Raw genomic sequence first — 13,639 nt, 5'->3', positions numbered from 1 at the left:
GATTTCAGAGGGGATTGAGGTGAGTACAATATGGTTAGAAGGGTCGTTAGTGATTCTGGTGGGCAGCGAGGCGGTTGGAGAGAGTTCGGGAGCAGAGATGAGAGTTTGGCAATCACAGAATTGATTGTGGGGAGACAGTGATCATAGGAATCCGATCACGAGGGATTCTCTCAAGGATGAGGACAAATTGTAGAAGAGGAATTAGATTTCAGGGGGTGAAGAAGGTGTGCTGAACCTGATTGTGGAGAAGGAAGCAGATTAGTTTAGAGATTGGGGGAAGCACTCCCTCTCCCCTGGGAAAGCTCTTACCTTTTCCATGTAGCAGTCCTCAGTTCCTTTCAGCTTTCCTGAGGTCCAGGAAACCCTGCTGGCAAGCAGTAGATCTGGAAGAAAAGTAAAATCTGAGGTATATAATCTTAGGAAAATATTTAAATAAACCAGGCAACTCAGCATGGCTTTGTCAAAGGCAGATCATGCCTTATGAGCCTGATTGAATTTTTTGAGGATGTGACTAAACACATTGATGAAGGAAGAGCAGTAGATGTAGTATATATGGACTTCAGCAAGGCATTTGATAAGGTGCCCCATGCAAGGCTTATTGAGAAAGTGAGGGGGCATGGGATCCAAGGGGACATTGCTTTGTGGATCCAGAACTGGCTTGCCCACAGAAGGCAAAGAGTGGTTATAGATGGGTCATATTCTGCATGGAGGTCGGTAACCAGTGGAGTGTCCCAGGGATCTGTTCTGGGACTCTTAATCTTTGTGATTTTTATAAATGACCTGGATGAGGAAGTGGAAAATCCCACAAAAATGTGCAGTTATCTGTTTTAATTTGTTTTTGTGATGTTGATTGAGGGATAAATATTGTCCCGTGCATTGGGGATAATCTCCCTGCTTCTCTTTGATGGGTTGGTGAGTTTGCTGATGACACAAAGGTGGGAGGTGTTGTGGATAGTGTGGAGGGATGTCAGAAGTTGCAGCAAGACATTGATAGGATGCAAGACTGGGCGGAGAAGTGGCAGATGGAGTTCAACCCAGATAAGTGTGAGGTGGTTCATTTTGGCAGGTCAAATAGGATGGCAGAATATAATATTAATGGTAGGACTCTTGGCAGAGTGGAAGATCAGAAGGATCTTGGGGTCCGAGTTCATAGGACGCTCAAAGCAGAGGACACAGGTTTAAGGTGCTGGGGAGTAGGTACAGAGGAGATGTCAGGGGTAAGTTTTTCACTCAGAGGGTGGTGGGTGCGTGGAATGTGCTGCCAGCAACGGTGGAGGAGGTGGATTCGATAGGGTCTTTTAAGAGACTTTTAGATAAGTACATGGAACTTAGTAAGATAGCGGGTTATAGGTAAGCCTAGTAATCGTTAAGGTAGGGACGTGTTCGGCACAACTTTGTGGGCTGAAGGGCCTGTATTGTGCTGTAGTTTTTCTATGTTTCTAACTCCTGGGAATTTGTAGGTTGCCAACATTCACCACCCCAACCCTACACTCAACCATCCTGCCGCTATTAAAACTAGAAGTGGGCAGGTTTGAGGTGATTCCCAGCATCCACCGTATTTTGCTTTCAGTTTGAGATGGGTTGAATTTGGGTTTGAGACTTCTTAGATTTTATCATTTCACCGAACCAAACCCACTTGTTTTTGGGGATAAAATTACCCCATTAATGTGGGCTGCACCCTGTCTCAATCCAGATAAAACTACCCCATTCGTGTGTGCTGCACCCTGGGGGGGTGGTGGGGACAGTCAGCCGAAGTAAGAGAATTAGAACATAGAATCCCTGCAGGGCAGTAGGAGGCCATTCAGCCCATTAGTGGACCAAAGGGTAGTGTCAGTACTGTTCGAATGTGAGTCCATCTCAGAATGTTGGCTGGCAGAGGCCCTACAGGATTTTGAGTTCATCTATTTCATTTATCTCACTGAGAATGATATCAGACAAGGTCCTTTGCAATCCACAAAAGGAAGGGCCAACTGAGCCTACAAGTCCAGTTGTCTCACACAGAGTGGTGTGTACAACACTGCAATAAACACTCACTAAAATGTGAAAACAAAAACACATTAATTGTTTCTTCCACAAAAAACAGAATGTCCCTAACTCTCCTGTAACCATCAATGTGTACCAACCATGAGGCGTGCTAATACGTTTAGAACAAAGAACAGTACAGCACAGGAAACAGGCCCTTCGGCCCTCCAAGCCTGTGCCGCTCCTTGGTCCAACTAGACCAATCGTTTGTATCCCTCCATTCCCAGGCTGCTCATGCGACTATCCAGGTAAGTCTTAAACGATGTCAGCGTGTCTGCCTCCACCACCCTACTTGGCAGCGCATTCCAGGCGCCCACCACCCTCTGTGTAAAAAACATCCCTCTAATATCTGAGTTATACTTCGCCCCTCTCACCTTGAGCCCGTGACCCCTCGTGATCGTAACTTCTGATCTGGGAAAAAGCTTCCCACCATTCACCCTATCTATCCCCTTCATAATCTTGTACACCTCTATTAGCTCTCCCCTCATTCTCCGTCTTTCCAGGGAGAAGAACCCCAGTTTACCCAATCTCTCCTCATAGCTAAGACCCTCCATACCAGGCAACATCCTGGTAAACCTTCTCTGCACTCTCACTAACACCTCCACATTCTTCTGGTAGTGCGGTGACCAGAACTGGACGCAGTACTCCAAATGCGGCCTAACCAGCGTTCTATACAGCTGCATCATCAGACTCCAGCTTTTATACTCTATACCCCGTCCTATAAAGGCAAGCATACCATATGCCTTCTTCACCACCTTCTCCACCTGTGCTCCCACCTTCAAGGATTTGTGGACTTGCACACCTAGGTCCCTCTGTGTTTCTATACTCTTGATGACTCTGCCATTTATTGTATAACTCCTCCCTACATTATTTCTTAGCTCTGAGTACATTAGCTCTGAATAAACTAGATTACATTAGTTCTGAATAAACTAGTTTCTACAAATAATAATGATGCATACATGAATAAAGTGTGACCAATGTACTTTTTTAAAGCATATCTTCACACCCACGTTTTTTCCTTTTGAGGAATAGTGGGGGAAATGGTGAAAGAATTCCTGTGCTGATTATCGGCCCGTTGAAACTGCGTTATGAATGCTCCCTCTGTGGTCAGTGGGTCCTGGAGCTCACTTGAACCCAGAGCTTCTGGTCAAGAGGTAGGGTCGCTACCCACTGTGCGACACCACCTACCAATGTATTGTGAAATATTTACAAGTGAAATTTAATTTTGAGGAGCACCCTTGCCACCTTTTGTGCTCTGAAGTCTTGTGTTAATGGAATGGATTTGGGCAGTAAGGTTGTGGCCTTGATGCAGAGCCTCTGTGTTTAACCAGCAGACTCTTTAATAGGCTGCCTGTAGATGCAGCATTGTCAGCTGATGGCTGCTTACACCAATGAGAAAGCTCCCCCACTATTCAATCACACGCATTTTCCAAACACACTGTAGACACTTGGATTTATAATTGTTATCGTGGGAAACGGCAAAAAGAGTGAAAGTGAAAATGAGTCCTAGTTTTGTTTACCACATTGGGAATGATATGCTGTTGACAAAATCCTGGCTCGAGATTTAGCCATGCATTGTCTGTTCTTTCCATTGCCTCAAGTACCAACGTTTGAAAATTTTATTCGCAAGTCTCATTAAAATATTGTTTCCTTCAAATGAAACAAAACCAAAACCAAATATGACGAGCACTACAATAAAACTGTATTATGTTATTTGTGCAAGCACAGAAATTGTTTGGGCAAATCTTTTGGCAGAATGTCAACTTACCTCAAGAAGTATTCACTATGTAAATTTCTCCTGGCATCCAATACAGGTACAATAGTGGTATCTTTACTTCTCATTCCACCCATCATGTTTGATACTATGCAAATTGTAATTGTTGTTGGTATCTGGCTCTGAGATTATGATTCTATCTCTGTGATTTGCCGTTTGTCACTTGTAGGCATATCTAAAATCCATTTGTGGTCCCTGATATAAAAATCATGTCTGTATATTCCCTGTAAAATTCAACAGTTTAAAACTGTTCAAATCTCTTTCATAATGCTGTTCAAAAGGTGTTGAATTGGTGATTCACCATCAGTTCAAATACTGGCAGTGGACCATGCACTGACTGCATGGAGAATCAAAGACATGCCTTCATCAGCTCTATCAGCTTCTGTTTCTCAAAGTAATGATCATTCCCATCTGTATGACTTTTACGAAAAGGTAGGTAATTAGCCATGGAGGACCATAGGAATCTCTCTCTATTAGAGAAAGGCAATGGGTGGAATTTGACCATTTTCTTGCATTGTGGCAGCGGGTGGGAAAAGCCATATCATTAGTGATATAGAAAAGAAATTGGAAGATGTGGGTCCTATGACGCTCCACCAGCAACTTAATTTTTTTAATGCACAGTGCCAGGGGGTAGTATCTAGGTACCGCCCAGGCATGATCCACTCCCCCCTGAGCAATGATCTCACTTGAGCTCCCCCAGCAGGTTTGCCCATTAGGTGCAGGCCATGGGAGACCAGTTGCAATTCATACCGGCATGCCCTCACACTGACATCAATGGATAATCTAACTGGCGGGGGGAGGAGGGGGGTGGATTATCAGGCATAGAGGCCTGACAATTACCTCAGATTTATGATAATGGAGTTCCTGATGTTGAATGTCGGGATTCCCAATATGTCCTTGTTGGAGATGGGGGCAATCGTGATGAGACTTCCCACCAAAGTAAAACCTGATTTGAGCCTCTCGCGAGATTTTCTGCTCCCGCCACAAACTCGCCCGAGAATGGGATCAGAAAATCCTGCCCATTGGCTTATAGTGTTTGAAGGACAGTGCTCAACATCAAGCACGGGGCCAGGTAAGGAGGCTGGCTTCAATTAACTACTTCAACCGGTATAGGGATTAAACCCACAAGGCTGGCATTATTCTGCTTTACACTCTTGCTATCTAGTGAGCTAACCAACCTTTTATGAAAAAAGCAATCACAATATTCTAAAGATCAATTACAAACAGTGTAATTTGACTAACACTAACTCAGCTACAAGCTCTTAGCAGCCAGAACATGGGGTGCAACGTTTCCTAGTTCAAGTATGCACATCGCTTTTCTTTTGGAAATAGGAATTGCCAAGTTGATTGCTGTAAGTTGTAAAAAAGCTTCTTTAATATGGTTAATATTTGGTAACAAATATATATTTGTTGTGAAAGAAATTGAAAGGTGAGGGTCCAATGACGTTCCATCAGCAACTTAATTTTTTTAATGCACAGTGCCAGGGGGTACCGCCCAGGCATGACCCTCTCCCACCCTGAGCGATGAACTCACTTGAGCTCCTCCAGCAGGTCTGCCCATTAAGTGCAGGCCATGGGAGACCAGTCACAATTCATACCGGCGTGCCCTCACACTGACATCAATGGATAATCTAACTGGGGAGGGCGGGGGGGGGGGGTTTATTGGAAGTAGTTTGTAATTATTATGATGTCCTAAAGAAAGCAATTCTCTTTTTAAGCAAGCATTGCACCTGGTAAGAAAGTTTTGAACTGTCAGTTTCTACCCAACATCTGAATGATGGCATCAGCATGAGTTTGAGTTAATGTAATTTCAACAAAAATGTTGAATGCTCATTAAAAGGAAGTCTCGAGCATAAAATAAAGTTTACAGGTGTCCTTGGATACAAGAGAATATTTTGGAGCAATGCATGATTTTAGACGAAAGTTACATAAACTGTGGCACGGTAGCACAGTGGTTAGCACTGCTGCTTCACAGCTCCAGGGTCCCGGGTTCGATTCCTGGCTTGGGTCACTGTCTGTGTGGAGTTTGCACATTGTCTGCGTGGGTTTCCTCCGGGTGCTCCGGTTTCCTCCCACAGTCCAAAGATGTGCAGGTTAGGTTGATTGGCCAGGTTAAAAATTGCCCCTTAGAGTCCTGAGATGCGTAGGTTAGTGGGATTAGCGGGTAAATATGTGGGGGTAGGGCCTGGGTGGGATTGTGGTCGGTGCAGACTCTATGGGCCGAATGGCCTCCTTCTGCACTGTAGGGTTTCTATGATAAACTGAGCTTTTGGGGTTTGTTCTTGAAGCTATTGCACATGGATTTGTGAGAAGTTAATAATGAATTTGGCAGCAGAAGGAAATAATCATTTAAATGTTGGTGCCAGCAGAGTTCATATATTTTGTGAAGAGAATAATTCACCACTCAAAGCTTTAATGTTCAGGCATTTCAGATTAACAATGTTCTGTTTTGCAGATATCTTGCTGGACGATTTTCTTCTCACCTACACAGTCTTCATGTCAACCAGTGACTTGTGTCATGCGTTACTGAAGCAATATCCTTTCAGGTGTCTATATCAGCTGAAAAGTAACTCACATATAAATGATTATTCTGGTTATAAAGCTGTTTGTCAAATACCTTTCCATAAGGCCAGACCTCCTCAGGTCTCAATGTTCTGTTAGACAACCTTAGCTGGTGAGTGCTATTGATTTCAGTAAAACAAATGGACAGTATTCATTGAAGTCAGAACCCTAAAAGTGATGCTAATGTACCATTTATGTTCCAATCATTTTTTTAGGTAATTTATATTGTACAATTTTATTGATCAAACCAGCCTATAATTGAACATTGTACATCATTTACATTTGAAAAAAATGATTTCAAACATTGGATACAGTGATGTTAAAAAGAATGCCGATATATTACTAATGACTTCAAGAATGACCATCTTGACTCATAAACTATAAATTATGCCATTTCTGAGCTGGTAATTCAAGTGCTCTTTTCTGTCTCCACCATCATACAATTTTTATATGTGTTCGATTCCGGTCTAATCTAGATGATTTTGTTGCAACGATGACTTTAGGTTATCTGGCTCTGATGTTACATTGAGCGTGTGTTAATGGAAGTTGTGGGCTAAAGTATCACATCAATATGGGATCAATAATATGTATGCAGGGAACTCATGTCCTGTGAGTGCAATGTGGAGCTTGAATCTACAACTTTTCAATCAATGACTGGGATCTCCAGCCCCGCCACAGTGGGACCAACCGCAGGGCATGCGGCGGCCCAGATAAAATTCCATCAACTTTCGGCAGGACTGGACGATCGCGGTGGCAGGCAGGGTCGGAAAATCACAGCCGGTATTGCTCTGTCAAACTGGTGCTTAAAGAAAGGTACAGTAGACACCACACTTTAGGAGTGATTTTAATGCTTGCACCATCCTATGCAAAACAGGCATCTGGACATGTGGTCAAAGTCCTGGCAAAAGAAAAACCTACTTGTTTTTCCCAGCCTTTTCTTTATCATAGAGCTTCTCCACAACTACCATATTCTGTCTCATCCCAACTGAAGTGCAGCAATGTAATGTGGAATATCAGTGAACCCAACTGATATTCACTATAATGCTGTATGGTACACCCGTGTTCAGTTTTACCTATTTTTTCTAGGTGCTTCTCCTATTCTCTAACCCCTGTGCTGCTTCTATTTGTCGATATGTTTCTATCTGCTTCTATTTCCCCACTGGTAGAAAGAAGTGAAATGACTAGATGCTGTTTATATCAATACCTGTCTCAGGGTGGAGGTGGATTAGTACCTTCACGCTCTGGGTGAATGGACAGCCCTACAAGTACAGCACTATAGCTGTTACTACCTGAGCCTGAATGTTGTCTGATGCATCAGGTGCCACTGGAGTGGAGCAGAGTGTTTGAATGATACAAATGTAGTTTAATTGGAAGGGACAACTCCATTATCTGTGGCAGCTCCTGCTATTTCTCTGCTGCTGAGCACTCATTCAGTCTGTGTGGGAGCAGGACATTGAATTCTAATAATGTTCGTTTTTTATCATTCATTCCGGGAATGTGAGTGTTGCTGGCAAGTCCACAGCATTTGCCAGTCCCTAATTTCCCTTCAGAAGTTGGTGGTGAACTGCCTTTTTGAATCGCTGGTCAGTAAGTTAAGTGCCCATGGTGTTAAGGGTAAGATCCTGGCATGGATAGAGGATTGGCTGACTGGCAGAAGGCAGAGAATGGGGATAAAGTGGTCTTTTTCAGGATGGCAGCCGGTGACTAATGGTGTGCCTCAGGGGTCGGTGCTGGGACCACAACTTTTCACAATATACATTGACGATTTGGAGGAAGCAACTGAAGGCACTGTTGCTAAGTTTGCAGATGATACAAAGATATGTAGAGCGATAGGTAGTATTGAGGAAGCAGGGGGGCTGCAGAAGGACTTGGACAGGTTAGGACAGTGGGCAGGAAGTGGCAGATGGAATACAATGTGGAAAAGTGTGAGGTTATGCACTTTGGAAGGAGGAATGGAGGCATAGACTATTTTCTAAATGGGAAAATGCACAGGAAATCAGAAGCACAAAGGGACTTGGGAGTCATTGTTCAAGATTTCTTAAGGTTAAGGTGCAGGTTCAGTCGGCAGTTAGGAAGGCAAATGCAATGTTGGCATTTATGTCGAGAGGGCTAGAAAACAAGAGCAGGGATGTACTTCTGAGGCTGTACAAGGCTCTGGTCAGACCCCATTTGGAGCATTGTGAGCAGATTTGGGCCCCATATCTAAGGAAGGATGTGCTGGCCTTGGAAAGGTTCCAGAGGAGGTTCACAAGAATAATCCCTGGAATGAAGAGCTTATCATATGAAGAACGGTTGAGGACTCTGGGTCTGCACTCGATGGAATTTAGAAGGATGAGGGGGGATCTCATTGAAACTTACAAAATAGTGAAATGCCTGGATAGAGTGGACGTGGGGAAGATGTTTCCATTAGTAGGCAAGACTAGGACCCAAGGGCACAGCCTCAGAATAAAGGGACAAAATGGGCAGGAATTTCTACAGCCAGAAGGTGGTGAATCTATGGAATTCATTGCCACAGAAGGCTGTGGAGGCCAGGTCATTGAGTATATTTTAGACAGAGATAGGTAGGTTCTTGATTGGTAAGGGGATCAAAGGTTACAGGGAAAATGCGGGAGAATGGGGTTGAAAACTTATCACCCATGATTGAATGGCGGAGCAGACGCAATGGGCCGAATGGCCTAATTACGCTCCTATATCTTATGGTCTTACGCCATCTCAGGAGAGAGCCCTCAAGTTGACCAAGGAGAAGGGATCGCACCTGAGATGATGGTGAAGTGGGGGCAACAGACAAATGTGAGAATCCTCAAGTCACGCTGTCATTCCTCATGTCTCAAGTGAATAATCAATATTCCCTCCTTTACTTCCTGTAATGCACCAATGTCGCCTCCCTTCTCCTGCAGGCAAAGCAGCAGACCAGGCCAGATCACTCCCTGCACCCCCTGGACTCGAGCAACTATGGTAGAGACTTCTCAAACCCCACCGCTGAAGATGCGTCACAACTGTCACTCAGACTCAGCATTAGCGCAGATAATCACACCTCAGTGGACAGGCTAAGTAGGCAGGATTCTGGTCACTCACTGGTGAGCCTCTCACAGCTGAAAATCCACAGGACGTGGAAGCAGGGATGTCCCAGGGAACCTGGAGGGATGTTGGAGGCCAGGACTCTGCTGGGCCCCTGCCTGATAATGTGCCCCTAGGCCAGAGCTGCTGGAGCTGCAAAGGCAGAGTTGTGAGCATCAGGAGGGGATGAAAGCATCCCGCCTAGGATGCAAGGCCGACTGGAGGAATCCCATCACCTTATGTCCAAGGAGATGGTGCCGTCACTTCAGTGAACCGAGGCCAAAACTGCGAGGGATGTATCCGCACTGGAGACTTTGGATTGGGACATTCACTCAGTGGCAGGAGATGTCCACACCATGGTTCACCTCATGACCTCCATGTCAGAGGACATGAACTCCATGGTGCAGGGCTTTAACTGCATGCTGCAGGCATTGATTGGAATCCATGAATGTCAGCGCCAGAGGACGGTAGGGCTTCTGGACTTCACTCCAGATGCCCCTCTATCTCTTGGAGGAGCACAGGCCCATTGGGCACCTGAAGGGATGAGGATCACTAGTGCACAGCACAGTGCCTTCCACTCAGGAGACCCTGGGGGTGTCCAGCCTATCTGAGTCCCCCTCTCTGAGAGCAACACTCCTTCAACCCCACACACCAATGGCGGCTGCACTGCAATACCCGTGCTGCCCAAAAGTAGGCCAAGACCCTCAAGGGCCAGACCCCCCAGGGGATGCCTGCCAAGATCATCTCAGGCAACAGGGCGTGGAAGTCAACAGGCCGCCTAACCTCAGTTGGGGATCCGGGGGAAGCACCTGGATAGTAAATACACTGCCCAATGTGAAATTGGACAAGGCTTAATCCCTGGTCAGTATTTAGCTCAGTCGTCATGATAGATGTTACCATTTACCTAAATGTGCTTTAGGCCAAAGAGGAAGAAAATTGATCAAGGTTCCTGTTTCCCAGGAACACAAGTGACTCCCACAGAAAGGAGCGTGTGGGGGGAATTTTCCAGCCGTTCACTCTGGCAGGATTTTATGGTCCCACTGCAGTGAATGGAGATTTGACTGAGCACTAAATTCTCCATCCTCGCTTCTAATGATGGCGGGGCTTGATCAGCCAGAAAATTCTAGCCTGTATGTGGATAAGAACAGGATTGGGCTTTTGCTAGAATGCTTCTCAATGGTTAAATATCACTCACATTGCTCATTTGGAAAGATGGATATTTAGGCTACATGCCAAAGGGTGGCTGGTGCTGGTGGATCTTTATCCCATCAAAATTCAGCACCTTCAAGAGAGGAAAGGAGAGAGAGGCAATGGCCAAAGCAATAAAAAGGACAACATCTGGCTGATGGCCGAATGCATAATTTAACATCTCAAACTCAGTACTGCAAAATCCCTGTGTTACAAACGGGATAAACAAATGCATTCAGGGCCCGAATTGCCAGAGACAAAATTTATGTTCATGCACGACTATTATTTGCAGAATGGCTGCACATTCAACGTATAACTGCATTCTAGAGGTTAGTGTCCTCTGAAAAGACAGGCAGAGTCAATAAAATTAGTGACAGGAAACGTGATGGTTCCTTGATACTCAGCTACTCCTCTCAGAAAAATGCAGTTACTAAATCAGTTCTGCTTCGGACAAGCAAGGTCAAGCCGTTTTCAAGGAGATAAGAGAATGACTTGATTTAATGGCAAGTGTGGTGTAACTGGCTAAGATTCTTGCAATTGGTTTACAATAAAATGGCACGGTTGATTTAGGACGACAATATTGGGGATCACTTGGCAGGCAGAGTATAGGTGTTACCCTTTACCTTGGGGGACTCAGCAACACAAGCAGAGATCATTAAGTCTATTAAATATTGTAAAGGGTATTGAGACAATTTTGTGAACTTTTCTCCTCTTGCATTATTGCTACAACAGCTCTGCCATTTGTTTAAAGTGGGCGTTGGGCATCACTATCAAGACTATATTGCCCATCTCTAATTGAGAAGGTGGTTGCAAATCTTCTTTTGGTTATGTCAGCATTTATTTTGGTCTTATGCTCACTGATATTCCCTATGCTTCATTTGAAAATGTAACTAGAAGAACCACTTAACTAATAAATATTGGTGAATGGAAATAATGTCATTATATTCTAATACACAGCAGACATAATCACAGCAATTCAAAGGGATAATAAAGTGACAATAATACTTCTTTAGGAATCAGAAAACCACGAGTATGGATTGATGAGCATAAATACCAGGGTGGATAAAAGTTTCCGACATGGTATGCACTTGAGGCGTTTCATACTAAAAGGTTTCATTGAGAGATTGAAAAATTCGAACTCTACTCTTGGAGCACAGACTGAGCATCAGTGGGCAATGTTTGGAACCACAGCAGCGATGCCAACTTGTATTAGAGCTAACTCAACATTCCTAAAACATTGAATATGGCTGCTCGGAAATAATCAATGGAATATTGATTGCTGCCCTCCCCCAGCGTCCCCAAGGCAAAGGCAATGGAGCAGCTCTGTAAGCTGATGGCAGTCACCATTATTTCTGTTGGCCACTAATAATGAACACAGAAGGATTGCTCCCCAAACGGACTTCTCCCAACCATTTGAGCCAGAAATAAAACAAACTCTGACCTCCATAAGCATCGAAACAGGCAAAATTTACATCACATTAGAGATATGATTTTTTTCTTAATCGCAAAGATATTTTCCTTGACGGAATGCTACCTATTGTCTGAAGACATATACAGAAAAACAAGAAGACTTAGATAACAGCTTGTACCGAAAACGCAAAGTGCTACGCATTGTGTCACAATGGGTATTTCTTTATCAGACTTTATTACGAGAAGATGAAAATGCAAAATTGGTTTTCAAGGTACAGCACTGAAAAGAAAAAAGTTATTTTAGTCTTTAGAAAGTCTTCACAAACCAATGCATTGTTCTTAATTGTTGTGTTCCAGAATCTTTATAGGTGCGTGCTTGATGATATTTTTGAGTATCCCAGTTTGGAAAAGGGTTTGAAAGAACTCCAGAGCCTGTTTTGGACACATCGCAGACAGTGAGTACAACGGAGATCACATTCCTTGCCTGGAGCTGTGCGTTACTGCTATTAATATTTGTCGAATTAACAGGATGTACCAACACTTATTATTCATTGTGGCAACAGAGCAAGGGGAGGAGCATGGTGCCTGAGGTGCTCTGCAAACAACCCCTTCCGTAGGTACATCATTTCAACAGAATGGTAACAACTTCCCTTCTATGATATTTTACCATCCACTGACTAGCAAAGGTTTTATTACAATGGCTGTTAATTCTGTTTTTATTTATTAGTATCACAAATAGGCTTACATTAACACTGCAGTGAAGTTACTGTAAAAATCCCCTAGTCGTCACACTCCGGCGCCTCTACGGGTGCACTGAGGAGAATGTAGGATGGCCAATGCACCTAACCAGCATGCCTTTCGGACTGTGGGAGGAAGCGGAGCACCTGGAAAAATCCCACGCAGACATGGGGAGAATGTGCAGACTCCGCACAGTGACCCAAGCCAGGAATCAAACCTGGGTCCACAGCATTGTGAGGCTGCAGTGCTAACCACTATGTCACCGTGCCGTTCATCTTACGTAGTAAGTTTGCATAAAGTGGCATTATGTAAGCTGACAAAGCCTGTGCCAAGCAGCGAACTGAGCATTCACTCTGTGTAAATCCCCTCTGTCTAAATCTCGATCTTGTGTTGACCCAGATAGAAAACTTGCCAATTGCACCATGTTTTATCCCTTTTGCATAAAGTAAGATAAATTAAAGTTGTGTACAAAGTGGTGCTAAATTGATTTTTAAAAAGCCCTCTTCAACAAACTGCTCTCCCAATCTGGCCAACTAATCCATACTTTCATTTACTTCCCGTGTATTGGATCAAATTGCTTTTTAAAATGGATTCCAGTTATTTGAGTTGAAAAAGTGAGTGCCAAACATTTATTGTTCAGACTGCAGAGGGGAAATTATGCTGATAATATTAGGATCACCAACATTTCTTTTCACAAAACATTTAGTCAGATTTTCTTTAATATAATATAATATCCCAACAGTCCTTTATGAAACACTGCTGTTTGTTTCCTCGGGGAGAGTGATGGCAACAGTGGAGTGAAGTCAGCTGGGTTCCTGAGCCCTGCCTTCCTGCTGTCATTTAAGTGCGGTGAGACAGTCAGAGGATAATGGTTAAGTTCTCTGCTCG

General features: G+C 44.0%; 1 protein-coding gene across 2 annotated transcripts in view; it reads left to right on the top strand.

Moving 5' to 3' along the window:
* Window positions 1-13,639, top strand: part of rapgef5a (Rap guanine nucleotide exchange factor (GEF) 5a) — a 190,092-nt gene that overhangs the window by 137,676 nt on the left and 38,777 nt on the right. For both annotated transcript variants that reach the window (XM_078238589.1, XM_078238599.1), the window contains 3 exons: window positions 6,252-6,330; window positions 12,138-12,285; window positions 12,371-12,468. In XM_078238589.1, the coding sequence (XP_078094715.1) occupies window positions 6,252-6,330; window positions 12,138-12,285; window positions 12,371-12,468 (325 nt within the window). The remainder of the gene's footprint in view (window positions 1-6,251; window positions 6,331-12,137; window positions 12,286-12,370; window positions 12,469-13,639) is intronic.

The sequence above is a fragment of the Mustelus asterias genome, chromosome 2 (genome assembly GCF_964213995.1).
Source record: "Mustelus asterias chromosome 2, sMusAst1.hap1.1, whole genome shotgun sequence".
In the NCBI taxonomy this organism is placed as follows: domain Eukaryota; kingdom Metazoa; phylum Chordata; class Chondrichthyes; order Carcharhiniformes; family Triakidae; genus Mustelus; species Mustelus asterias.
Note: the sequence above shows the minus strand (reverse complement) of the source record. Positions and strands in the feature narration are given on the sequence as shown.